The 25,944-nt window shown below is 48.1% G+C and overlaps 11 protein-coding genes across 11 annotated transcripts; 4 read left to right on the top strand and 7 right to left on the bottom strand.

Moving 5' to 3' along the window:
* Positions 1-514: 514 nt before the first annotated feature.
* Positions 515-1,469, top strand: FPOAC1_008706 (uncharacterized protein; the record flags this gene model as incomplete). The annotated part of the gene is made up of 2 exons (XM_044853144.1): positions 515-727; positions 777-1,469. The coding sequence occupies 2 exons, from the start codon at positions 515-517 to the stop codon at positions 1,467-1,469; spliced, it is 906 nt and encodes a 301-aa protein (XP_044705814.1).
* A 441-nt stretch (positions 1,470-1,910) lies between these two features.
* On the top strand, positions 1,911-2,739 carry FPOAC1_008705 (uncharacterized protein; the record flags this gene model as incomplete). The annotated part of the gene is made up of 2 exons (XM_044853143.1): positions 1,911-2,150; positions 2,209-2,739. 2 exons carry the CDS (start codon positions 1,911-1,913, stop codon positions 2,737-2,739), a joined length of 771 nt encoding a protein of 256 aa, XP_044705813.1.
* Positions 2,740-5,216: 2,477 nt separating this feature from the next.
* Positions 5,217-6,896, top strand: FPOAC1_008704 (uncharacterized protein; the record flags this gene model as incomplete). The annotated part of the gene is made up of 2 exons (XM_044853142.1): positions 5,217-5,357; positions 5,406-6,896. The coding sequence occupies 2 exons, from the start codon at positions 5,217-5,219 to the stop codon at positions 6,894-6,896; spliced, it is 1,632 nt and encodes a 543-aa protein (XP_044705812.1).
* A 1,106-nt stretch (positions 6,897-8,002) lies between these two features.
* On the bottom strand, positions 8,003-8,893 carry FPOAC1_008703 (uncharacterized protein; the record flags this gene model as incomplete). Its single annotated transcript, XM_044853141.1, has 2 exons — positions 8,003-8,267; positions 8,526-8,893. 2 exons carry the CDS (start codon positions 8,891-8,893, stop codon positions 8,003-8,005), a joined length of 633 nt encoding a protein of 210 aa, XP_044705811.1.
* A 927-nt stretch (positions 8,894-9,820) lies between these two features.
* Positions 9,821-10,754, bottom strand: FPOAC1_008702 (uncharacterized protein; the record flags this gene model as incomplete). Its single annotated transcript, XM_044853140.1, has 3 exons — positions 9,821-10,294; positions 10,358-10,554; positions 10,610-10,754. The coding sequence occupies 3 exons, from the start codon at positions 10,752-10,754 to the stop codon at positions 9,821-9,823; spliced, it is 816 nt and encodes a 271-aa protein (XP_044705810.1).
* Positions 10,755-11,461: 707 nt separating this feature from the next.
* FPOAC1_008701 (uncharacterized protein) lies at positions 11,462-12,670 on the bottom strand (the record flags this gene model as incomplete). Its single annotated transcript, XM_044853139.1, has 1 exon — positions 11,462-12,670. One exon carries the CDS (start codon positions 12,668-12,670, stop codon positions 11,462-11,464), a length of 1,209 nt encoding a protein of 402 aa, XP_044705809.1.
* Positions 12,671-13,944: 1,274 nt separating this feature from the next.
* ERG4 (C-24(28) sterol reductase) lies at positions 13,945-15,182 on the bottom strand (the record flags this gene model as incomplete). The annotated part of the gene is made up of 3 exons (XM_044853138.1): positions 13,945-14,529; positions 14,577-14,898; positions 14,944-15,182. The coding sequence occupies 3 exons, from the start codon at positions 15,180-15,182 to the stop codon at positions 13,945-13,947; spliced, it is 1,146 nt and encodes a 381-aa protein (XP_044705808.1).
* Positions 15,183-16,374: 1,192 nt separating this feature from the next.
* On the bottom strand, positions 16,375-17,508 carry FPOAC1_008699 (uncharacterized protein; the record flags this gene model as incomplete). Its single annotated transcript, XM_044853137.1, has 3 exons — positions 16,375-16,550; positions 16,600-17,267; positions 17,315-17,508. 3 exons carry the CDS (start codon positions 17,506-17,508, stop codon positions 16,375-16,377), a joined length of 1,038 nt encoding a protein of 345 aa, XP_044705807.1.
* Positions 17,509-17,861: 353 nt separating this feature from the next.
* FPOAC1_008698 (uncharacterized protein) lies at positions 17,862-18,901 on the bottom strand (the record flags this gene model as incomplete). Its single annotated transcript, XM_044853136.1, has 2 exons — positions 17,862-18,776; positions 18,824-18,901. The coding sequence occupies 2 exons, from the start codon at positions 18,899-18,901 to the stop codon at positions 17,862-17,864; spliced, it is 993 nt and encodes a 330-aa protein (XP_044705806.1).
* Positions 18,902-20,029: 1,128 nt separating this feature from the next.
* Positions 20,030-21,406, bottom strand: FPOAC1_008697 (uncharacterized protein; the record flags this gene model as incomplete). Its single annotated transcript, XM_044853135.1, has 4 exons — positions 20,030-20,038; positions 20,085-20,907; positions 20,955-21,203; positions 21,252-21,406. 4 exons carry the CDS (start codon positions 21,404-21,406, stop codon positions 20,030-20,032), a joined length of 1,236 nt encoding a protein of 411 aa, XP_044705805.1.
* A 2,322-nt stretch (positions 21,407-23,728) lies between these two features.
* On the top strand, positions 23,729-24,292 carry FPOAC1_008696 (uncharacterized protein; the record flags this gene model as incomplete). The annotated part of the gene is made up of 1 exon (XM_044853134.1): positions 23,729-24,292. The coding sequence occupies one exon, from the start codon at positions 23,729-23,731 to the stop codon at positions 24,290-24,292; it is 564 nt and encodes a 187-aa protein (XP_044705804.1).
* Positions 24,293-25,944: the final 1,652 nt, after the last annotated feature.

Genomic DNA, 25,944 nt, shown 5'->3' with positions numbered 1-25,944 from the left:
TAGCTGTCAAGTTGCACGCCATGCCTTTGTGATCTGTAATTTGCGACACTCATTCACCTCCATTGACGAGAGTGAAAGCCTAACAAGCGATACGGCATTCTCCCAGTCAGGACTGCTTTATGAAAATAAGACCAGCTTTAGTGAATGTAGCTTGAGAGAATACTAATATTCTCGTCTATTCCTATTCTTTTACAACCCGCCTGTCGATATAGCAAAAGTCAGTTTCATGATAGATCATGGAGGTTGATTGTGGCCGTTTGACGCAGTGCACGGCCACTGACAAACGGAAATATGCATCACAAAGCTTATTGCAAACGATGGATCACATAGATGAATGACACTTTGCAAATGTTGGGCTGGTAAAGACGGCCGGCTGCGCGGCAGGTGCGAACCTATCTCCTGTTTCCTTCCCTTGCAAATCACCCGACGGAAGCGTCTATCCGATTCTTTGGAGAGGTATTTGCACAACTTCAGACAACTTCTTTAATCTTCAACGCGCTCGCACCACACAATCATGAATGGTTTCGAAGTCCCCAGCAGTGTCGAGTATCATCTCGTAGAAGAACTATGCACAACTTCAACGCTGGCATCATTCTACAATCTGCTTCATGGAGGGGAACACTCCGACATTACTATCGTCTGTGGCGATCACGAATTCAAGGCTCACCGCGCGATCGTATGCACACGATCTTTATGGTTTGAAGTGGCATTCACCGCCCCGGCCAAGGTAGGCACCACTACACTGTTGATAGACCAACCAAAGTTAACAAAAACAGAAGCGCATCATCAGAAAGGTAGAGGTCAAAGGAGTCAACCCTGAGGTTTTCCAGCGATTTCTCGAATTTATCTACACGGGGACATATACGATCGAAGGCGAGACACCACAACGAGATCTCACAACGTCTCGAACCGAAGAGATAGAGTCGATGCTGGGGGGCAACTCAGAGCAGCCTCACAGCATGCTATCCAGCGAAGTAGCTGCATCGGATACCTCTTCCAAGCGCCCTGTCAGACGTTCCAGTAGGAAATCGCACTCGACTACAGACTCGATGGACGAAGCACCCGATTCCGACCCTCCGATGGCGACGGCTTCGCCCGACTCTTCGATCCCGGAGGAAATCCTATTCAAAACTCCCCTTCCTCCCGCAATGACCATTTCGCTTGAGCTGTACAATCTTGCCCACGAGTACAAAGTACCTGCCCTCCAACTCCTTGCTAGAGAGCGTTTCTTCAGAGCAGCCAAAGCCCGTTGGCTCTCATCCTGGGAAGGGGCAAGCTGGGAGGACACAAAGGAGTTTGAAGATGTTGTTCTGAGCCTCTATACATCTCAACACGGCGAGCCTATGTGGAAGGTTCTGGTTCTATTGGTCCAGGCAAAGACTCAGGATGACATGATGAAGCGTCGAATGCACGATGTAGCGAAGGAGCATTATGATCTTCTGACTGGTGTTGAAGGACAGGTAGCCTAAGAATAATCCACACTGGCAAAAAGCTGGGGAGTGTGCGGCCCGTTTCGGCCAGTCAGCTTGTTATCTACCGATTAGTAGCCTAAATGTACAAAGGGTAGCAGGGAAACTTAGCCAACAGTTTCGTGCCTTGTGTTTTTATACCGAGATGTGAGCTTAACGGTACCTCTGCTGATGACCAAGTTGTAGGGACAAAAACAAACAAATTTAGAGTATAGTCTAAACAGCATGAGTTGTCTAACTTAGTAATCTCATCTCTTATTGTCAAGGGGCCAGCTCAGGTCTGGTTGCTAACTTGGGCACCCAAGCAAGGTGCGCCTTCCTATCATGCATGCAGGGCAGGCGACTGTAACGTCGAAAGAACATCAAATAGACCGAGGTTCTCAAACATTACTTCTACATATCATTTCAAGAATTTCTCAAACAACAGCCATAATTATCGAAATGGCAGACTCTACAGAAACAACAGCCAAACGCGCACGCGTGCCGTCGTCAGAACACTCAGACGACGAACATGATGAATCCCGTGGCACCTCTATCCACGCCGCTTTATCAACACTTCTACACAACGAAAAATATTCAGATATGACTATCATATGCAAGGGACACGAATACAAAGCTCATCGTGCCATTGTCTGCACACAGTCCAAGTTTTTTGACACAGCAATGAGTAGGGGTTTTAAAGTATATCCACGCGCTTACAATGGATATTTCCGACCTTGACTGATCGGTTCAAATTTAGGAGGCCACAACGCAAACCACAAAGTTGCCAAAAGATGATCCAGTTGTTCTGGAAGCATTTCTCAAGTTCCTTTACACGGGAGATTACACCGATACAGTCAACCCTACCTTGGGTAAACCATCTGTCACGGCAATGATGGACCCCAAGACCGTTCGGCAGAACTTGCAGCAACCAGCATGTGGTGAGCTGGATTTCTATACATCTAATGGGAATGAACTATCCAGCGAACCCGATCAAGAGTGGCAGTCGCCAGCTGAAGAAGTAGAAGAAGTAGAAGAACCCGAAGAGGAGGACGAGAGCAATAGCTCCAAGAGCAGCGATGGATGCAACTGCCACAAGAGAGAAACCAACAAATTGACGACGGAATGCGTAGCCACCATCCCCAACCAAGAAGGGCTGAGACTAGTCGCACGACTACACGGCGACATGAAACTGCCTCTCCGGCTTTATATCATGGCAGACAAGTACGACGTGCCCGCGCTCCGACTCCTTACCCGCAATCGCTTTTACAGAGCCGCCAAGCCTGTATAGGAAAAAGCAGAGTGCTTCCCTGATATCGTGGACGAACTGTACGAAAACACGCTGTCCGGTGACAAGGCGATGCGTGAGATTGTTTGCCGTCTCGTAGGTGAAAGGTTTCTGGACCCAGAGGTCAGGGAAAAGATGAAACCTGTAATGGAGAAGCATGAGGAATTTGACGCCGGTGTGAAGGAGTACGCAATTCGTTCGGAAAGGGTACTTCACTAGCCTCGGGTGGCAGTCAGGTCTTCTTCCTGTCTCCTCTCGGCCAGCCCTTCCTGTATTTCCCAATTGGTGAAGTTTGTGATAGCGTGTTTTGATGTATGGGCTGTTGAGATCGGGCATTACCTAAAGGGTACGATTACACGGCTGACTTATTATTCATGCAAGCGACTTTGATAGCAGACAGCTTTTATTGGGCAAATAGAAATTTACAACATTTACGTATTTGTGTGTCTTTTACGCATACCGCGCCAGGGTGACCACAGGGCCAACCATTCTGTCATTCACTTGAATCAAGCATTGTGATTTCTGTGCCATGTCTTGACATCCATGTAAGCGAGAAGGTCCGGGAACCGGTTAATCGGAACGACGGTTGAAATCCCTTCAAAGCACAAGCGGTCAAAGTCAACAGAAGAGCGCCAAGAGGAGAATAACAGAGACTGATCCATCTTTGTCTGTAGATCCGTCGCCCGGTTCAAGTATGAGACAAGACACAGACCAGTGACAGACACAGACACAGCCCCAGACATTGGCCCCGCAATAAGCGGTTGACAGTTTTCGGGTCTCCAGACCAAAAACCAAATCAAAAGAGGAAATGCCCGGGTTGTAGACTAACTAATAGTAAGTGTTTCTGTTGGGGTGGTACGTTGTCTGCTTGGCTGTCACTGCTGCTGTGACTTTGGCTGTCAGGCTGACTACCCCTGTTCTATGTACACTGTCGTCATGTCTTTTTCGCTGCTATTGATCTGCACAGCTGCGCCTAATTGCGTTGCATTAAAGGATCGTGATGACAACTGTAACTGAGTCAGTCAAGCTCAAACAAAGTCGCAAATCAACCAACATTCGTAATCCTTCAATGCTACGCTTCTCACGAAAGAGAGCGGCAGGGGAGAAAAATCAAGCATTGCGGCTGTTTGTCTGCCCGTATGACAAGCTGACCCCTGTAAGACGGGCAACCGTTAGTGTCGTTTCTAGCCAGTCAGCTATTTTGCGTCTGTCGGCTTTTTCTTATTTTGGTTGGTGATGCAGGCGGTTGCAGGCGCAGGTTCTAGATCAGAAAATATGGCTGATGGCTGATTCAGGGGGATGGCTTTTCATGGCAAGATTACGTATCCCAAGGCTGCAGAATAAAATGTTTTCGTGTGCAGAGTACGAAAGCTAAAGTTATTCCATGAGGCCAATTTAGTCTGCTAAGCACTAAATAATAGTCTGAACTAAAGTCTTGTATCGATAAGAAAAATCTCCTGAATATCGGTTAACCGACGCTCAGACTTGTAACTTATTAGTAACAGGTTCGTGCTTCATGAGGAGGAATGTTTCATCGTGGTATCTAGTCAACTTTGTGCAGAGGGGGTTGCAGTGTCGATGCCAATTCTTGGGCTTACTGGGCGTTGTAATTGACCCACCAAGTGCTGTGCAGCAGCAACCTGGAACATGCCTGGCCCCCAAGCATTTGCAACAGTTCAAGCTTATCTAGAAATGTGCTCGATTAGCCAAAAAGTATAATCATACGATCTAAAACATTGCTGATTCCGAAATCGCTGAACCTTTGGCGCAGGCAGTCAGTTGGATGGATGAACTCTCCGCCTCGAGACGACGTCTTAGCCCCAGTGCTAACTTCGGCTACGCATCCCAGTCGCAGCCCTAGGCGTACATATTCACCAATCAAAATCTCTATTTTCGGGATGATCAGCCTGGAATTGGCTCCTTCGCCCCAAAGTATCCCCTGTGGCTGCCAGCTTTGGGGGCGCAAGGGTTGATCAACACGCGTTGCATTGTCAAACTCGTGGAGCTGAGATGGAGGTACCTTTTAGCCGCCGACGCACTCGATTGGTACTTGTCCTGCATCGATAAGATTAGGGACCCGTATTCAATCTACGACTGGCAGGGTTTAGAGTGGGAAACTACCGATGCACCAGAGTCGACCTCCTGTCTGCCTTGTCTCGTCTCGTCAAGCTTGTCCACTTTGACTGTCAGGTCAACTTTCATCATCCTTTTCCTTTTTGTATCTAAACAATCCTTCCACTCCTTGATCGTCGCTCCTTGGCTCTTCCCGTCTCGTTTATACAATAATCCTGTTTTCATCGTCCTGTACCCATTGTATATTTGCTTGGAAGGCGCCACATTTTGTCTTGTCCTTTTACTTTCCTTCTCCCCCCGTTCCTCCCTTGTGCCTTGTTACCTAGTCTAGGCATCTTTCATCTCGATTCAAGACTGACTGGCAGTCTTTTTGTTTCTCTACATACCTTAACTTTTGCCCATGACACATGCCTTCACACATTGCCCTACCTGGCGCTGCGCGTCCTCGTCAAAGGTTTCGTGTGAATGGGTCTAACTGGCGATGGGTTAAGAAGGGTTTTACTTTATTGTTTGCATTTTTTATTGCTACGTTTTTACTCTACCGCTTAGTATGTTGACCGATTACTCTCAAGTTTCAACGCTGACCATGCCACCAGATCGTTAATGATAATGTTTGGCGACCATCCGGATCGATATTAGAAGATACCACAATCACTCCCGCGAACCTCACCTCTGGAGACCGAAAGTTTGTTATTGTTCTGCCTGTCGACAACTCGAGTCCCGATTTATGCAAAGTCGTCAGCAGTGCCGTTGCTCTCGGCTACCCAGCTCCTGTTATTGTCAATTGGAAGAACGACTTTCATACAGACGCCGATGGCATTGGACCTTCGCAGCTAGGCAAGATCACCGGTACACTCAACTACCTACAATGGGCTACTGGAGATGAGGTCTCCGAGGAAGAAAAGCTAGGGGAGGACGATCTGGTCATGATGCTCGACGCTCACGATATTTGGCTACAACTACCGCCCAGCGTTATGTTGAATCGATACTATAGCAGCAACGAAAGAGCGAACAAGCGAATTGCTCAAGAGTACGGCTTTTTCGACAAGGACCTCATGCAGCAGACCATCATTGCTGCTGCGCAAAAGGGCTGCATCGCTCCTCGCGACAAGATCTCGAACCTGTACTGCCACGACGTTCCCGACAGCACACTCCCCGAGAATGTGTTTGGCTTCTTTACCGATTACAACGTCGGACGATACAAATATGTACGACCCAAGTATGTCAACAGCGGAAGTTTCATGGGCCCTGCTGGAGATATGCGACGATACTTTCAACGCGTCAAAGACCGCATGGACAAGGATCTCCTCGAGGTGAGGTCCAACGAGGATCTTGCTGGTGATCAGGGTATTTTTGCCGAGGTGTTTGGTGAACAAGAACTTTGGCGCCAGCACATTCACGAGGATGACTTTGCCCACGACAACCCCGGCAAGGAGGCAGCGTTATCAGCGCGAGACGAATTCGAGTACCATGTTGGCCTGGACTATGCGCAAGAACTCTTCTACCCAACTTGCTATTCTGAAACAGGAGGATATTTCGTGTCCCTCGACGACCCTTCTTCTATCGCCAAACAGTCGAGCAAAGCAGGCGTCTCGCCACCACGCATTGGGGGTGTTCCCAATGACATTTCCGTCGCGGAAGCTCCCCTGGCTCAATTGGACGACGGCAGCAGTCAAGGTGGCTCATGGGGTGACGTTTCGCTTTATGTCGACTTTTGGACAACGTCGGTTCCTGTTGCGATCCACCACAACGCTTGGAGGGATGGTCTCAAGAGCCGTAGAACGGCATGGTGGGATAAGACGTGGTACTTTCCCCACTTGCGCAACCTTTTGGAGGCGCACATGGCAGCAAACACGACTGCGCCATTGGCAAGCATCGCGGCAGATGATGGCAATCTAGATGTGTGGTCTTATGGCGCAAAGGCCAAGGGAAGCGCGTCGCTTCTGTTCGGCAAGAACAAAGAGTCCAAGGCTTGGCAGCTACGGGCGACAGATTGGAATACCGTCTGCAAATCAAGTAATGACGCGGATGAGGCTGAGACACGCTGGTATGACGAAGTTTTCCGAGATGGAAAGGGTTTACTATAGAGATGTGTTTGGAAAGGACTCATTCGGGTTGGAGTTTAATTCATAGCGTGTATTTTTTTGTTTTTGAACCATTCACGAACGATATAAGACAAGACAAGATAAATAACAGATATTATCATTATAAACTTGTTCAAGTTTATTACGAACAATTCCTTGTTGATTAGAGTATTGTGACTGTTACTGTTTTCTTGTTTTTTGTATGGGCTATTTCTCTTGGTAACGCGAATGTCATGATACCCACGTCTGCCAATTCACTTGGCTGACTCTTGGCTGACGTCTCAACCAACCACGACAGGGATTAAAGGTACCTGCATGCTGACGAGTACCGGCGGGTTTTCGTTCCGGCTTAGGCCTCGGCGATGCGCCGGTGCCGCGCGTTATTGAACGGCGCATAGCGCTATCGAGATCAAAGTTAGACCGATATCGAGGACATAAATGGCTTTGAAGAGGGAATGAAGATAAACTCTCACGCCCGAAATTCAACTATTCAGAACTTGATCGACGACATTCCTCGAGTTTAAACATCATTTGAGGTGTTGGTTTAGTTATTTCTCGGCACTCGGGATTTAGTTGTTGATATGGGATGTAATCTTCCTTGATCAGAGCCTCACGAGGTAACTAGGGATTGGTCGAGGTACGACGGACTAAGAGGGCCAATTCAATTGAAACATCAAAATGCCTTATTCCCGTTTCATTATAGCTTCCCCTATATGACAGTGTAATAATATTGGGATGAAATCTATATCCGAGATGACTTGTTCCTGAGGATGTAATGGCAGTTTGGTGTCTTCTACTTTTGGAATTCCGAAAATGAGGGTATCACGGGATCAGAAGTCCACAAAAACTCAGTTTTGAGGGAATGACGAATCAAGATGATTCCTTCCATGTCTCAAGTAAAGAGATTTCATTCATTATCTATTAATATCTCATGGTCTGAAGTTTGGTTCAAGACGTTGAGCGGTTTGCAGAAATTCAAGTTCGACTACACCATAGTCTGGCGTTGTGATAGATATGATCATGTTTCTGTTCAAGATATAACTGAAAATCAGTTGCATACAAAGCACCAAAGATCATAGAAGCATATTAGCGAGCACTCAAATCCACGATTAACCGCTTTGCCACCCATGAATAGTCAAAACAGCATTCGCAAAGTCTTCCGGCGCTTCCATAGGAAACGCATGTCCAACATCAACAACTTTCCTCTCAAACTTCCCAGAAAAATGCTGCCTATGCGCAGCCGTACCACCCCTCTTCAAAGGATCCTGCTTTCCGTCAAGCGCAACAGTGGGCACAGTTATCTTGGGTTTAGTAGCAAGAACGTCTTCCAGTTTTTGCAACGCTGGATCTCCCTGTGCATTACCGAAGCAGAACCTGTAGGCATGTATAACGACATCCACAAAATCAGGATTATCAAACGATTCTGCTGTACGTTGATAAAAGAACTCGGTAAAGGAGAAGGAAGGTGACCACTGTTCCCAAAGTATTCGGCAGAGATCTCGTCTATTCTCTGTCAAACACCTCATCCCTCGCTCCTGTTGGAATAAATGCTGATACCAAACTGAACATTCCAGACTCGGCTCAAAAGGTATCTGGTAAGTTGATAGATCGGCAATATCATACGACGCATACGAAACAAGTCCGACAACACGCTCTGGCCAAAGCGCAGAAGCAACGCAGCAGGACATGCCACCCCAATCAAAACCACCTAGTATGGCCTTTTCGATATTCAACGCGTCCATGAGTTCGATAACATCCGAGCCCAGAGCTGCCTGCTGACCGCTTCTCATAGTGTGCGAGGAGAGAAAGCGCGTGGGACCAAAGCCTCGCACATAAGGGACTATAACTCGAGCACCGTTTGAAACAAGCTTAGGAAATACTTCGTCATATGCGTGGATGTCGTAGGGGAAGCCATGGTAGAGAAGAACTGGCCACCCTGAGGAAGGGCCATGGTCGTAGTATCCTACTTCCAGGGTACGCGTCTTGATTGTTTTGTACATGACTTTTGATGTTTTTGAAGAGAATGATGGTTTCAGATGTGACTTTGTTGGAGGATTATGACTTTCTGCGCCTTGTAGTTGACATCTGATTATGTGAGTTCTGCTTACGTCAGATCGTTAACGTTTGGACATCATACCGATTGACCATAATAATTGTGTGTCCAACAGGTATACAAGTTATTCATATCTCATCAGTTCCTGTACAAACTAGCCGCGTGCCATGAACCAATTCTTAGGGGATGGAGCTTTGTTGAACTTAACGTTCAAAATGTATCTTTCTATTCATCAGTCTCTCATCTTAGACCCAGCTTTTGAATATTAGAATCAAGATATAAGCTCCTTGCTATAGTAATAAAGTAGTCAAAGTATATGTCAATAATAAGAGTCAGAGGGGAGTGTCCAAACATGAACCTGCGCGGATCTATGGACACAGCGCGTCACTCTGTCATGTCCATCTCATATTAGAAGACAATGCAAGTAAAATTAGGCGGCGCTTCTGTGTATGGAGCTTACTAACGATATGATACTAAGCATATTCAACTACCGCTGTCTAAAACTTTGTGAGATCCGCCTACGACAGGGTGTGTCCTTCGCTTCTCAGGAACGCTGCAGCCTGTCCTTCGCGGCACGGGCTTCCAAATACTCGTTTGTGAAACACTCGACAATCTCTTCGTGCCTGGGGTCCTCCTCCTCCGCCACATCGTACCCCGTGACCGGGTTGTCCCAGAACTCCCCATGTATTCGATGCAGCGCCCGGGAGGTCGGTTGGAGATCGTGCATAGAGAAACTGACCAAAGGATCCCCTTGAAGTTTCGGCCCGTCAAGTTTACACCACTTCGTGGATGATTTTGTGATCATTGATTCCCGCAACCAATTCAGAATACCAGCCAATTTGCAAAGGGCCCCTTGAACAGCCTCATCTCTCTCCTATTCTGTGGAAGGACTCGTTCGTATGAGGGTAAAATCTTGTAGCCATGTCTCATCTCTGGCCGAGTTCACGGCGTATTTCCCAGCGATGAAGCTCTCGTGTCTTGTAAACCATATAAAGCTATTCTCGGGTTGTAGGTCATCTGGTGAATTTTCTCTACGATAGAAGACGGCGGCAGGGCATTCAGTACTAGACTGCTTGTCGGCGTTTCCTCGCTTGGGCGCATCCTTTCCTTTTCGATGTTTCTTGCGTTTGGGTTTCTGAGTGGCATCGGTTGCAGGCAATGTTACATCAAGTTCGACAATAACCAAGCATGAGAGGCCTCCAAGATCGTATTTCACGACGCGATGCAGATCCTGAAATGGCTTTGTTGAAGCTACAAGACGTAGTGTATGAACATCATAGGGTAGAGTCCAGTATTCTTTGTGAGTCTCGCTTTCGTCGAAACGGATAATGAGCGTATTCCCAAAAAGCTCGAAAGTCATGCGGCTAAATTTTGATGCCATTGTGTTATATAAGCAACAATAAAACATTACCATCAAAGTGTTACGGTGGATAACGATGTCAATGCCATCGAAGCGAAAGTCAGGATTTGTGGCCTTAATCATCTTGAAAACAGCTGTGAGTAAATAATTGTGGTTTTTGCAATACTCGGTTCTTGGCACGAAGGCAGCCTGGAAACGATCCACCGAGCACGGCAGTTTCGGACGGAAGTACTGGGACAATTTGTTGTCTATATGAGGCAAGTTAGTTAGTCTGACTGAGAAACAACTGCTTGCCATAGGTACCTGGAACGTGGCCAACTTCAGCTTTGTCCTTGGATACATCCAAGAGGTCGAAGGTACAAAGGACTTCATATCCACCTTCACCGGTCACTGGGGAGCAGCGAGGTTTCATGTTGAGAACGAAATTTCCCGTGATCATATTCAGCATTGATATCGACAACGGACCTGGGCCCGGTTCTTGTAGCGTCTCAAGAGAACCCATCGTGATGGTTGATGACACAAAATATATCTCGGCGTGATGATGAAGATGACGAATTTGACGACGAACGAGCGAATGGCAAAGATATGATGATGTTTGATCGGCGATGACTGGAAAGGGTAAAGGATGACTTTCTCGTGGGCTGTAGGGTTTGAAGGACTGCAGATAAGGAAGGTACACCTTTGATCGAAGTGCCTTCCTAGTAGTGAGTAGCAGAACTAAGTCTTGGGGTATATTAATAAGTACCTACTCTAAGAATCATAGCCTAATCAGCATAAACTGACGTAATAGCTTCGTCTCTCATACTTTCAGTGGCTAGCCTTTCTGATACCTTGAGTTGTGTCGGAACACCAAGGTTACTCGCAGGTGGGCTTGCTTCAGACTTGATTACGGACAAATGGAGACGATGAGACTATGAGCACTGGCCGGAAGCATACCCCCAAGTGAACCAACGGAACTCTTTAACATGCGCATGACATTTCAACAAAAGGTATATGTATCCATCCATCCCGACAAACGCCTGTTCCGTATACCATTTCCACCCCAGAACAGCCGCACTTCTCACAAAAGAATCGTTACATAATATTAAAGGACCACTGTCGCTTTTTATCCAAGGAAACACCTCATCTCGATTTATTAAGTACCGTCCATCGCTGTTAATGTCTATGCTCCTCCTTCGTCTCGTTATGGGAAGGCAGTTCTGCTGAGAAACTCTGATGTCCTGGCGCAGGCGATTGATAGCCACCCGTAGATTGCGAGTGCGCGCTGTTGCGGTGAGATTCGGTGGTGGACTGTGACCATCTTGGATCGTAGGACCCTGTTGAGTTGCGGAAGTTATTGGGTGGGTGTCCGGGACTTGGCTGAAGACCGGGGGACTGTTGTGGGTGGTAGTAGTCGCCAGGGAGTTCCATAGGGAAGCTCTGAATGTTGGTCTTGGGCGGGACTGGTGGTGGTTGTTGCTGCTGGTACTGCGCGCCGGGTGGAGGCGTGTGACCTGGGTATTGACTACCGGGTGGGGGTGTTTGAGCTGAATAGACGTAGGGACTTTGGGGGTATTGAGATCCGGCATTGTCAAGAGTTGCGTATGGGTATGTCGGTGAGCGCTGAGGTTGCATCTGGGGCTGATAACCATATGGCTGCTGGTATGAGGGACCTGGGCTCATAGATCCTGGGCCAGGATGGAGAACAGCGTGCTGAGTGTCTGGTAGACCAGTAGAGGGATTTTGCAGAGCCTGCTGTCGGGCTTGATTACTCTCGGATCGATCATTGGGGTTGTAGGTCTTGAGCTTTCCGTCCTGAAACATGGCCTTCAACAAACCAGCATCGAGAAGCTCTGCCTTTTTGATCATACGGTCAACCATGTCAACGCTGGCTTTCCTCGACTCGGCCTTGACAAAACCCATCAGAGTAATATTCGCTTTGAGCTCGACATCAGTACGCAAATAAAGGCCCTCCTTTGGTGCACCAAGCTTCTCAAGACCAAGTTCGGGCTGCTCCGGAGGCTCAATGCCGGGCTGATTGCCCATAATGCGGTACTTGTTCCTCATATCAATACCAAGAGGAATATATATATGCGACTGCATGCCCCATGGCATATCATGGAAGCAACCATTGAACGTGAGCTTCCCAGATCCTATCTTTCCCAAGCCGGGGATGTACTGAATGCGCTCTGTGATTTCGTACCAGGTGCTGTAGTACTCGTCGGAGGCGGCATTGCGAGGAGCGGGGATGGGTTTGTGGCTGAGAACTAGCGGATTGAGGGTGATGATTTCACCATGGGAGTGAAGAAGATCGATGGCGAGCTGTCTCGGGATGAAGCCTGGGATAGGCGTGATGATGGTGAGAGTTTCCTTCTTTTTCAACATTTTGATGTTAGGTATGTCGTGCAGTATATCGGAACGTGTTTCAGCTGCAAGGTACAGTTCTTGCAGCCACAATATTGACAAGGCTTTCCAATAGTCGGTGTCGGCGCAACCATGTGCTTGTCGCATTAAATAGCAGTTGTATCAATCGTGTCAGGTCGTCGCTTTTGTGCAATATTATCAGAGGTGAATTACTCGGTGATAGTTTTTATCGCATGGATTGTGACGAAGCTAAGCTGAGCTCAAAGAGGAGGGGAAAGAAAAGATGCAAAAAGTCGAGGGGGGGCCACGGGGATTAAAAATGCGGCAGTTCAAGGTGAGCAGGGATCCAGTCTAGACCAGCCACTGATTGAGACGAGACTGACTAGGATATGAGTGATTCCATCCCTTGGGCTGAACTGAACTGAACTGAACTGGACTGAACTGGTCTGGTCTGGTTGTGTATTAAAAACCGCCACGAAATGACAATGACGATGACGTGAGACGGGCGCTGCCATTTGCTGGGTCTTGAAGATCCTTTCGCCAAACACGACGCGACCTGGCGACATTTGAATGCCTAGATGATCATGTCGTAATGGGTATAATATCCTTGTATTACCTTAACAAGGTCATCATATTCTTCTTCTCTATCGCATCGTATCGGCAGTTATACTGGGGATCTCGCTTCAGCCCTGTCCCCACGATGACCCAGTCAAGATCTGATCTTGTATACAATGATCATTGACCAGATAATTAAATCTGCACGGAAATCTCTTGATCCGAGAAAAATAAAAGACTGCGCCTGTAAATTTGCTATTCACAGAGTCACAGGATGATCTGCTCCTTTGCAATTGGGTTTTGACGCGTGGACACTGAGGCTGGGTGAGATTATAGCTCCGTATAGATTGCGACATGAATGTCTTATCGATAAGACAACGCCTTGGAATGTCCCTGATCTATGGTTAATTCTGTTTATAGCTAAAATAGACAATCCTAGTCGTATCAGAAATGATATCAGAAATAATTTCTATTCTTCAGGGATCTTTTGCGGTGGGTTCCCGCTTACGTGCTGCGCCATATTATTACTGTCCGCTCTTTTTCAGCTTGAGAAGGCGGGTCGCAAAAGAAGGGACTGGAGCAGATCAGACGAAAATATTAGCACGTTTCTAAGCTATCCACTCACTAAAACTGAGCCTATCTAATTTTCCCATCAACCACTAAATGACCTGTATCACCCATGCATGCCCGTATTTAATGGGGTCAGCCCTATGGATCTGTCTGAACATGGATCTGGACCCTCAGATTTCTTCCTCAGGCTTCTTCCCAACCATCAAATACATGGGTGTAAACAATTTCCTCTTACCACCCTCTACTAAAGCATCCGCTCCCTTGGCCAGTCCATCCGCAGTCTTTCTCGTTCCCTTTGGTGCAATCGAACAAGCCTCCAATACTCCAATCAAATTATGCATCACCAATCTCCCCCATTTGTTCATCCTAAACACCGTAAAGAGATCACTTAGATTCTGCGCATATCGCATATCACTGTCCAGTGGCCAATACCATGGTGCCGTTCCGTCATCTGTAGCTGCGAGATCCTCGTGGTGAAGCAGCTCGAAACCAGCTGCTTTGATAGCTGACAGCCCATGATCAATCTTGAACATCTGCGCGATGCCGTCGCCTAATTCGATATCGAGACGAATGCGGCGTTGTTCGAGGTCATCATTGTCGTAACTATCCGTCATGAGCCACTCATACACGCCAAAGATACCGCCTGGTTTGAGGACACGTCGGATCTCGCTGTATACACCTTCTAGAGATGGTGCGTGAACGGTTGCTTCGATAGCATAGACAGCGTCGAACGAGTTATCAGGAAAGGGCATTTTCTATCATTGTTAGCACCCAAAGCTGACCAATAGTACAGACAACTAACCATAAAGTCGCCCTGAACAAACTTGAGTTTATCAGAGAGTCCTTCCTTCTCGGCATAAATACCGGCACGTCCGACTTGATACTCGTTGATATTCAGACCAGTCACATGGGCTCCTGTGAACTTGACAATCTCTCGAGCTGGTCCACCAACACCACACCCGACGTCGAGGACCTTCATACCAGGTTTTATGCCAATGTTATGAGCGAGGTAGTGTTCGTGTCGAGCGATGGCGCGGTCAAAGGATTCGCCGTAGGCAAAGCGGCAGAAATGAAAACTCTGAGACCATCCGTATTCGTAGAGATCTGTTGCAAGATTATAGTATCTAAAATATCAGCCAGAAGTTAATAGCAAGGATCAAAACACCTACTGTCTTGTCAAACTGGCATAGTTGTCGGTTCTCTCCTGTCGGACAGCCTCTACTTCATCCTCGGCCTTTTTGTTGTCGAAAAACTGAAAGTATTCATCAACGGCGGCAGCATGAGCTTTGTTGTCTTTGTTCATCATGGCTCTCATTCCACCCATTGACTCTTTTGATTTTCCATGCAGGACATTGTCAAATGCCGAGTTCTGGGCCTCATCGTAAGAAATCAGTTCGGTGTTTGGCATCTTGGCGGTAGAAGGAGAGATATGGAGATAAGTGAAGAAGACTGGTAAGTTGATAATTATGGTCTGGCTTGAGGAGAATTGCCTTTGTTTATATAGGAAACTGCAAGTAATATGAAAACTACCTAGTAGTTGGCATTGAAATTCAGCCCCTTGAGCCACCACATTGCCATCCGCATATTCTTCATCTATCAACACTTACATCACAATTTCGATACAGCATCTTTGCGAAAACGAACAAGAGATTATCGAAGAGTTGTTCCAACTGCAAAAGAATTCCCAAGCATTTGGCACCTTGATACGAAGTGCGAATACGAGGCCCACCCGAATGCGAGAGCTGTCAATTCCTACGTCTACCGTTAACGACCCGGTTAGTTACGGACGGAGTAGGTAGTGGACCAGGATCTGATCTAATCTATATAATAGATGTAAGATAGTAGGCCAATCGGATTGTCGATGATACCCCGTTTATCTCGATCCGAGACTGGGTTCCGGTCCCTGAAGCTCGCTAAGGACTTAAACCATTTAGGAAGTTGACTACTAATTGGCGACAAACAAATCATTCGCTATGTCAGTGAACTATTTGAGATTTGAATCGAATTGTTCAAGAAGCCAGGAGTCAGTAGCTTATCAACTGTTCGGTTTGTGGCCGAGTTTGAAGTTGTTCGTATTCGCGTTTCGCAATGCGAGTCGTTCAATTGCGAAAGATAGTGTCCTTGGATACACGAGGTCCTGTTTGAGTAACAACAAAGGATCTGGACGAAGATCAATTTTAATCAGTTATGCTGAAGATACCTATGGATGATATACTCCAGCACAGAACCAGACTGTCGGCACTTCAATGACCGCCATCAACTTGTACAAACACATTTTTACCACAATGGCTTCCCAGATCGACCACCGCCTGTTCTAACCTTGCGTCTAACGAGCATCACTCGGATGGAACTATAATCATTTCTCTGAGTCAGGTGGTGGTCTCAATATCGTAGAGTTACAGTCGGCCGAGAAGACGTCGCGATCGCGACTGGGTTGGTACATTTACTATGACTCTCACCCCCTACTGTAATACATGAAGAATGAACTTGTTACTAAGCTGTTCAAGATAAATATACTAAGTTGTCTGGGCCACTGCTACGTCCCTCAACCAACCCTTGGTTTAGAGTTGACATTGCCTTGGCTATTTGCTACAACCCTCTCAAAATATAGCCAGTGCATTCGGAGGCGATCCAATCAATCCAGGCTGATTCAGAGGCGTTGAAGTGATCATGAACGAATACCTCTTTGTCTTTTTACAGTATGCGGCCAGCTTACTCAAATCCCACAACTCACCGATCGGCATACCAAAAAAGCTCAAGCAATACACATGGAGCACTATCGCAAAGTCAGCAATCATCTACCGCAACCTCAACACATAACATACCGAGATCTTTCATTCCACCAATTGATCCATCAGGCTTCAGCGGAGGAAACGCTTCGAAAGCGTTCGAGTCCGATGCAGCTGCAGCGAACCGTTTATTCCACATCCATCTTGCTGTTTCTTCGCTTCCATCAAGACCGCTGAGCTTCATAGCCATCATCTTGCCCAGTCCGACAGGATCCATTTTGTCAACGACTTCCGTGGCGCCTGTACGGACGAGAAGGATGTCGCCGGGATGGAATTCGACGTTTTGGTACTCTGCGCAAGCTTCCAAGTCTTCAACGGTGATACGATTTCCGTCGAAAGGATGAAACTCAATCTTCTTTTCTTCAGCGTAGGAGGCGTAGTCGATCAATACGCCCCGACCGGCGATACAACCGCGCGAATGCCAGTGATCTAGCGTGGGCATGGTGTTGGACTCAGTCGAGTCGATAGACAAAGCCTGTTTGTCTGGGTTGGCACCATTGTAGGCCAAGCCTGAATCTTGATGCTGGAAGTGACACAGACTATCCCATTGGGAACTGCATTGGGTGTTGAAGCTAATCTCATCATCCCATGACTTTCCCTGATCAAACGGGAGGTCTGCCATGCTCTCGGGTATATACAAGACTTTGTGCTCAGGCAATGCTCGGCCTGGGACGTTGAGTTTGGTCATTGCATTCATAGGCCAGCTGGAAAGCGTGAGTGATGATCATTCGGTTGGATGCCAGGGACCTACTTTAGAGATATCGAGACACCATCTTTGACTTCGAGGGCAGCATTACGAACAACATCCGGAGTCAAGAAGTTGAGTGTTCCGACCATGTCCTTTTTGCCATGATGGTCAAACACTCCCCAAGCACACCCCTTGGGCATGCCTTCAACCTGAGGGAGATTATCATAATCTGGCACAGAACTTGGATCGAATGTCATTTTGAAGATGATGATAAAGTTGAGAGTTGATGATGCCCAAGAAATTGGACATTGTGTCTAATTTATAGATTCAAGGTGTTTATTGTCTGCCTGGACCAAACCCCTGCTTTGCTGGAGCCTAATGATGGATTAACTACTTTGGGCTATATGAAACTATTCACATTCTCATTCCGCTGTCTCGTATATCATACTCGGATAAGACCCACCTCTTCCTTGGGTCTCACCAAAGATAGCACGATATGGGGTTGAGCAGCTGGCATCTCAACCATGAAGAAACACCAATCGGCACCGACTGTCTCAACAGAATTGGCGACTTGATCGCTTCATTTTAACTATTATTTACTCTTGAACATTTATCGTCGTCCAAGTCCAAACATCCTCACACTATTCCTCCACGCCGCTTCAGCAACTTCGTCGACAGGGACACCCTTCAACCCCGCCACAATCAAAGCAACCCTCTCAATGGTACAGCTCTCATTCCTCTCCTTGACCATACACTTGGCATCCCACTTGTCTCTCTTCTTCGATGCCGGCAGAGGCCTGGCGTTGGCGCAGTATTGCTTGACTACTTCAGATGTGCCCTTGAGTTCACCCCACGGGGCATCCGTCTCGAGTTGTAGCGCATCGAGAGGAATCTTGGATACCATTTCCAGACTTTCTGTGGTCTGGAAACTGAATCCATTGACGCTCACTCCGAAACCCATCGATACAAGCTTCTCCATTTGCGATGCGTTGCCAACAAAGCTGTGTACTAACCCACCGCGGGGTAGCTTCTCCATGTATGGGGTCATTGTCTCGACGAAATCATCAAACGCATTGCGACAGTGCAGAAATAGAGGGAGATCCCACTGGTTCTTGACAAAAAGATCCAGTTGCGCCACGAAAGCCTTCTTCTGTACATCTTTGGACGCATGTTCCTCCTTGTCATAGTCAAGGCCAAGCTCTCCAAAGGCGGCGATATGCGGCGAGTCTTGAGCCAGGGCGTTTTTGACTTTTTGTTCCAGCTCAGCAAGATACGCCTTTCCACCCTTGTCCAGTTCCGAAGCATGGTACGGGTGCACGCCAATGGTATAGTAAGCCTGTGCTGGACGCTGCTTGGTGATGCTGTCGTTGTGCGAAACGTCTGAAAGCGACATGCCCGTCAACAAGACCTTGCTAACACCTGCATCTTTGGCACGGTCAAGAGTGCTAATAAAGTCGGGTTCGTGGTACTGCTTATCATCACGGTATACGCCTTTAAACTCTTTCGCAGTTGCCGTGACAGCGACCTGTAAACTGTCAGTCAACTGACCACTGTTATCAGTGACAAACTTACATCCGCGTAGCGAATCTCAGCTGATGGAGCGGCGGGAGCAGCTGTGGGGAAAGCACTTAGATCAACAGTAGACGACATGATTTGTATGAGAAATCCTAATTGAGGGGTTACAAAGTTTCGAAAAGAAGAGGAGGCGGAGCAGCTTTAAAGTGCTCTGAAATAAAGTTCCACCCAAGGTCATGAAGGTATCATGCTGCATGCATAACAACAAGCACTAGATACCCTGACGGCGTCTTACACCCAATCGCTATCCCCATCAGCCTCGAAACCCTATTATCTGGGCTATCGCGGAGAAGCAAATTACGTCAGCTCTCCATTATGTGGAGGTCCAAGATGCGGAGGTGCTGAGCTAGCTGCTGTACCTTGAGCTGTCAGAAGAGGGGATTCATACGTGTCGAGTCTTGTCACGCGATCATGACGAGTCAGTTGAAGCTTTTCTGTTCAAATATCGGTCTGTCTTGAACTGGATAACACTGACTCCCTAAATCCGCAGACCAAACTCCCCATCGCCTCTTCAGAAACAACCCTCAATAGCCAAAACCATTCTTTTCCCACCCACTCTTTTGGGAAAGATCGATCTCCAAACGGACCAGCAATTCCGCTAACCACGACCCAACCGCCACGCCGTACACATCTCGCCCAAGACGCCCATTACAGCGCCTTGCAACTGATCCTCCCATAAGAGTTGACGCAATGCGCGAAGCCAAAGCCAAGGTACCAGGCTTGAAATGACTACGAGGAACGTTCAGAAAATAGCAGCAGTTCGCAAAAAGGCGTGACACATCACGCGAAGCAACAGTTAAAGGCAGTCAAAAATCAAGGAAAAAGCAGTGAGTGACTAAAGTAAACACAGTAAACACAGAGGGTACAGGCAAGTAGCTTAAATGAATTGAATTGATGACAATCCACCGGGGGACCGAAGATCTCCAACGCCAATCATGATTCAGACCCAAGGAAATGGAGTGTGCGTGGTGTCGTGTAGAAATCCTGAGCTGCCATAAAACTTAAAGTCATAACCCAGATCGCAATCAAGGTTGGGTATCGCTCATAAACTGCCACGGAAAGCAGATAGATTCTGCTCGACATGATAGCCCACGAGAAGGCAAGATAATTGAGTCCAAGGAAATAGAAGTGCCGGGGGATTGTTCGTGTAAAAGCCCCTTGGTCAACGAGTTATCGTGGTCATATTACTGCATGCAGCTTTGTTTAATACTCCTAATTTGTCAGTACATCAACGGTTCGTACGAGGCAAGATGCTTACCTGAGGAGGGCCGTTGGGGCCGGGTCCGGGAGGTCCAGGAGGTCCCTGAGGTCCGGGAGCAGGACCGCCAAAGTGCTGAGGGCCGTAGTTGCCAGGTCCGCCATGGCTGGGCATGCCCATGTAGTGAGGAGGGGGAGGAGCAGGGCGGTAGGGAGTGCCAACACCAGAGTTGTTCTGAGATCGACCCCAGCTGAGGCGGACGCGGGAGTTGCCGATAGGGTAGCCCTGCATCTGGTTGATGGCCATCTCGGCAGCGTGGCGGTGGACGAACTGGACAAAACCGCAGCCCTTGCCAGGTGGTATCTTGACATAGGTGATTTCGCCGAAGCCCTGGAAGAATGATCGAAGCTCGTCCTCGGTGACGTATCCGGAAAGACCACCGACAAAGACGGTGGTGTTGTTGGGGTCAGTGAACTGGTTCATCTGGGTAGCAGGGTTGAAGCCTCCGTAAGGGAAACCTTGCATACCACCATTGTTCCACATTTGCTGCTGGGGCATGCCAGGCATCATAGGGCCGCCATGCTGGTGTCCCTGGCCACCGAAACCGTGGTTGCCACGGTTCTTGGGGGTAGCAGTAGAGATTCGCATGGGTCGGTTACCGCAGTAGACTCCCTGCATCTCAACGAGAGCGCGCTGCTGGTCGTTCTCGTCGGAGAAACGAACGAAGCCGTAGCCGCGGCTCTGACCGCTCATAGCATCGGTCATGATCTTGGCAGACTTGCACGAGGGGAAACGAGCCTGGAAAAGAGAAACCAGGACGTACTCGTTGACTTCAGGGCCAAGGTCACCCACGAAAATGCTGTACTCGGGGCCGCGATCATCCCTAAGCATGTTAGTAGCTGATATGAACAGTGAATACATATGACGTACCGTCGGTCGACCAGGCCACCTCCAGAGGCCCAGTTGAGTTTGAAGGAGCGAGTACTGTTAGGGACTGCCGAGCCGTTCATGCTAAGGGCCTTGGTAGCAGCCTCAGGGCTCTGGAACTCGACGAAGCAGTAGCCGGCGTTACCAGAATTCTTGTCGCGGATGACCTTAACGTTCACATTTTCATGAGCCGAAGACAAGAAGACGCCCTTGATGAAGTTCTCATCCATCCAAGGTTCAAGCTCACCCATCCTATAACAGTCAGCATCACTGCAAAAGCTGGTAGAAATTTTGACTTACCAAAGGGTGGTCTTGGGGGAGTCAGGGCCAGATCCAGGGGGAGGGGCAACACCGCCCATATCAGGGGCGGGAGGAGTGCCGTTAGAGTAGGCCATAGGGCCAGAGGGGGCACCGTTGTTGGCGGGCACACCAGAGAAACCAGAGTTCATGTCCATGATGGGCTTTGCCAGGTCAGCACTATGCGCGGATGTCGAGTCGGAGTCATCAATCGAGATGGTGTTGGGGGAACGAACCAATAGGAACGAAGCAAGAGCTTAAATGTTCAAAATGCGAAGAGCAAGATGCTGCAGAGCTTGACAGGGCGGAGCAACAAAAAAAGACTGCAATGAAGAATTAGCGACTTGGGTTGGGTATTGATCTGAGCAGAAGAAAATAGCAGTGGAGAGTGAAGTTTCTAGGGCAGGGGCCGACTGGAACGTGACAACAAAATGGACAATCAGCACATAATCAGAGTTTGAGGCAGCACAATAATGCCTTGAACTCCGGGTATCCAGATTCGTATCGATAGTGAATCAAAGGCCAGAAGTCCCCGATCCAAGGAAGCCTTGGTATTGCAAGCTCCGTCCGCGGAATGATACTGAAGTGATTCGATGTCTTTTAATCGACAAGTCTGTGATTCCCGAAGTCCCGTGCACCAGGCGGCCAATTGTCCATGGGGCGAGTGGTTTGATAGATCACATGATAGAGCAACTTACCGTGAGTAATAACTCGTACACGTCGTAAACAGGTCGTAGAAGCGCTATGGACGATGTCAGTACCAAACCAAAGCGCTGGTGATCCGAGAATGCAAAGGGGAAGAATTCAAGGTGGTGGGAATTCGAGGGGGGGGGGGGCGAGTGCGCCTGCTTTTGTCGGTGCCCGCCAGGCCAGAGGGCAAGAGCTCTAGTAGCTTCGGCCGAAATTCACCCAACAAAAACATCTTTCAAACTTTGACAAAACAGCCACATGGTGCTGTTGTTGTCCTGATTTGATTCTATCACAAACTTTGCTACAGCCCAAGCAATCGGTGGGGAGGCAAAGAGGGGTTCGATATTGGCGATTCAAAACTTACCGTCAAGAGAATCGAGTACCGAAAGCACAACGAAGTAAGTCGCTATATTTGGATCGTAAGACCTAGAAAATAATGTTAGGACCAGGATACACTCAATACAGCTGCGATTCATACCTTTACACCGAGTCTAATCCTTAAAAAGATACGAACGAGAATTGGAAACGACAAACACTTCGAAAAGTATCCGTACAGATGCGAATCAAATCTCTAGGACGCCGTCACGCCGATACAAGCAATGAAATGCTTTGGAGGATAGTGATAGGGGATGCGAAACGCCGAATTGTCGTTCTCACACGGGGCAAGGTGCTTTACCAAGGATTCCAAAGGAAAGTGGTAAGATAGCTACAAACGTTCCCGAAATGAGCTTAACCTGGACTTGTGTTAGCGGTCTACTCAGGTCTCCAATAAGTCCATGTCAGTCCAGAAGCCCACCCTGGGCACATCTCATCGGCCAGTTTGGTGTCAAAGGCTCGAGATCCAGCATCCGGCTTGCTTTCACCCTGGTATCCAGACCACATATCACTCCATCCGATGGTTGCCCGTCAAGATAAATTGTCCAAAAAGGGTGGCGAGTAATGGCTGATGGTTCCTGGCTTGATGCCAACCGTTCAATGGCTCCATTCCCCATAACCCTCCATCTGCCTATCGGTTCTCCGGCATTCTCCAACAATCCATTCGAATGTCCTATTCATTCATGGGGCAATTGTTCCCCGCGGGCTACCATCCAAAGAATCTGACTTGATTCGATATGCCAAGTTGAAGAGCATAATGATCAGGGCACGGTTGGTGGATATCGAGCGAATGTCTTGTGGAGAGAGGTATGGCGAAATTTGTTTCGGCAAGTGACAGAGTCATATTGCCTTGCGTATTGTCGGCTATTCTTATCGAGACTCGTCGTTGTGCGGATTTCGGGACGTACGGACGAACAGATGCGACCGACAGTTTAAGGATGTACTCGTTTTGAAAAACATCCTTTCGAATCTCAATTGGAAGCAGATTTTGGCTTCCAGGATACAGGTCGTTGTTCGAAATTCATTGATATCGATGGTTTGCGCGCGCAACGTCGAGTAATGCTGATATCCGGCTCAAGATCCCACAAACCTCCACCCACAACCACAACCAGTACCAAAAAGAGACGTGGAATCGACAGAACTCAAAAGAAAGCAAACTCACTTTTAGGCGCCAACAAAAACAACAGTAACTGTCACAGCCAAATTTCCGAAACACGCGCAAGGGAAGAGCCGTGAAAACCGTGATGAGGACAAAGATGGATGAGGGGAAACAGAAAGAGAGTCGTGGGATGAGTTGTAATGCGGGAGAGGGTATAGAAAAAAGACGAGCTTTTTTTTCTTAACCTTGCCTTGTTTAGGCCTTGCTCTTGGGAACAATCGGGGGCGCGCGGGGACGAGGGTACCGGTAGGGGAAAATGGTCGACAAGGGGGTGTGGGCTGCCGTATCCGCTGACAAGGGGATCTTTGGATCTTGGTGTGGGCTTGCTAAGGGTGGTACTGAAACACCTCAATGGACGAATGACGCTGTCAAGTCGCTGGCGAGTGACGGAGCGGCTGCAGGTGCACGGAATCCAGATGAGATGATGGTAACGGTAGCGTGGACCTGGGCAAGCAGGCGCAGCAACGGACACTCCGTAACACAGAAAATCGTTCAAGAGGGACGAAGAGGGACAATGATCACGATCAAGAATGCGGTTGTTACGGAAGCAAGAATTCACGGCAACATTAAGATCTGGGAGGGGGGAGTTCTCTACACATTCTTAACAAGAGGGGGAAGGGCAAGAGGGCTTTTGGAGAAGCAACGCACAACATCGAAATACTTTTCTATTGGAAGTCAAGAGCCAGAAGAGGCTCACTACGAGATGATGGGAGCCAGTGAAAATGGGCGTGGCTTGAGGAAAATGTGTGTCGCTATGTGGAGTGAATGGAAGGGAGGAGAACAAGAACGACAAAGACAAAAGCTGTGGGCCTTGCCCTAGCTGCTCAACTCTTCCACACAGTATCGGCATTTCATGATCATCGTGATGCACACAATTAACGGGCTTGTTACGGCGATAGCGATGGCCCAAGTGCTCTACGAAACATGACCAAAGCTCGTGCCTCTAAACTCGAGGCTACCTAGCTACAATAGCTTTGTTGATTCGGTCTGACTACGATTTGGCCTATAATGTCAAGTACAGTTGTCTGACCAAGTTCAGCCATGCCTGGCTACCTGGGTACCTGGTGCGATAAAAAAAGGTTCTGTGGCTCTCCGCAACCAGGGCTATCCTTGACGGCGGGCGTGCCGCTATCTCGAGCCTAGTGCCCAAGATGCAGCTGGGCACCGTTTGAACTGGAAACTGGACAGTGAACAATGGTGCTCAACGCTGAAAGCAGGTCAGGTTTGACGAGACGAACCAGCAACACTACCCCTGTGAAACAGCCCTGTCGATGGTGGATCATGAAATCATAGGGCATCCGGAGTGTCGATGGCCTGGAAAGCAACCCGATCTAAGTGCGGCACTTTAAAAACGAACGCTGGCAACAGAAGAGCTGAGTACAGGGAGGTGAATGATCGCTGTTGATAACAAGGGCTTTGAGTCGTCGGGAGGACAACACAACAACGAGAAGCAAAGTTTAGCATGACTTTGAGTCAGTGCACCTCGTTTTCGGTCAATGTTGAACCTGATATGGAATGAAGGGAGCGTTCCTTGCCTCGCTTGCTGGTTTCGCCGGGCGAGCAGCATCCTATTCAAATCTATTGATGTTAACCGAACGAAGCGCGAGCATATCACAAACGCACGGCGCACCCAGGAACGACAATGTTTCAACCTCTCATTTATCTGAATATCTCCGACCTTGTAACGTGGACGCCAATCAACTCAATAGGGAAATACTCACCAGCCCTGGGTTTAAGATTGCCGTCACAGTCAACCCCAGAATCCCTTGCTTTAGTGGCATGCCTCATGGCATCGAATGCTCGTCATAGCGATGTGCCACAAGCGAGCTCAGGATAGCAATGCCGAAACGAAGCGCTGCGACATGGTCTCGGAGACGGACAACACTGATAGCTTTTTGTTACAAGCTTGACCATAATTCGGCCCATTCTCTATTAAGGGAATATCTACGGCCCTTTTAATTGCCCATTCCTGGTGTATCAAAGCTCGTTCGAGATGTAAGATCCAACCAATGTTCATAAGCCAAATCTCGGCGATTGGTAGGTTAAGGTTACCTATAACAGCCAAGTGTCATTATCGTTGTTCTTCCAGTAAACAGAGAGGAACGACGACGCCTCGCAACTCATACGACCTATTTTGGGTCGACCACAAAGCTCCTGGTGGTAAACCATCCTGTGAGAAGTGTTAACTCAAACTAGAACGTGGCGCTACAAAAGCCCATGCAGAAGTGCCCTATTCCAACAAGATTTCGGTCTCCTGCCGCGTCAAGGTAGGAAACCCTTTCAAAACCGCACCAGGGTTGAACCAACCTTGTGTTAGTTCATTAGTTTTCTTCGCTTCTTCAAAGGTCCCAGAACAATTGGTGCCTGTTCACTTCATTTGGACTGAGCATCGTGACATCAAATATTGTATCCTACCCACTTTGTACTGGTCACCATCACCACATGGGAATTGGAACCATCTCGACTAGGCCG

Source organism: Fusarium poae, chromosome 3 (assembly GCF_019609905.1).
Source record: "Fusarium poae strain DAOMC 252244 chromosome 3, whole genome shotgun sequence".
In the NCBI taxonomy this organism is placed as follows: Eukaryota; Fungi; Ascomycota; class Sordariomycetes; order Hypocreales; family Nectriaceae; genus Fusarium; species Fusarium poae.
This window is presented reverse-complemented; position numbering and strand designations above follow the sequence as displayed.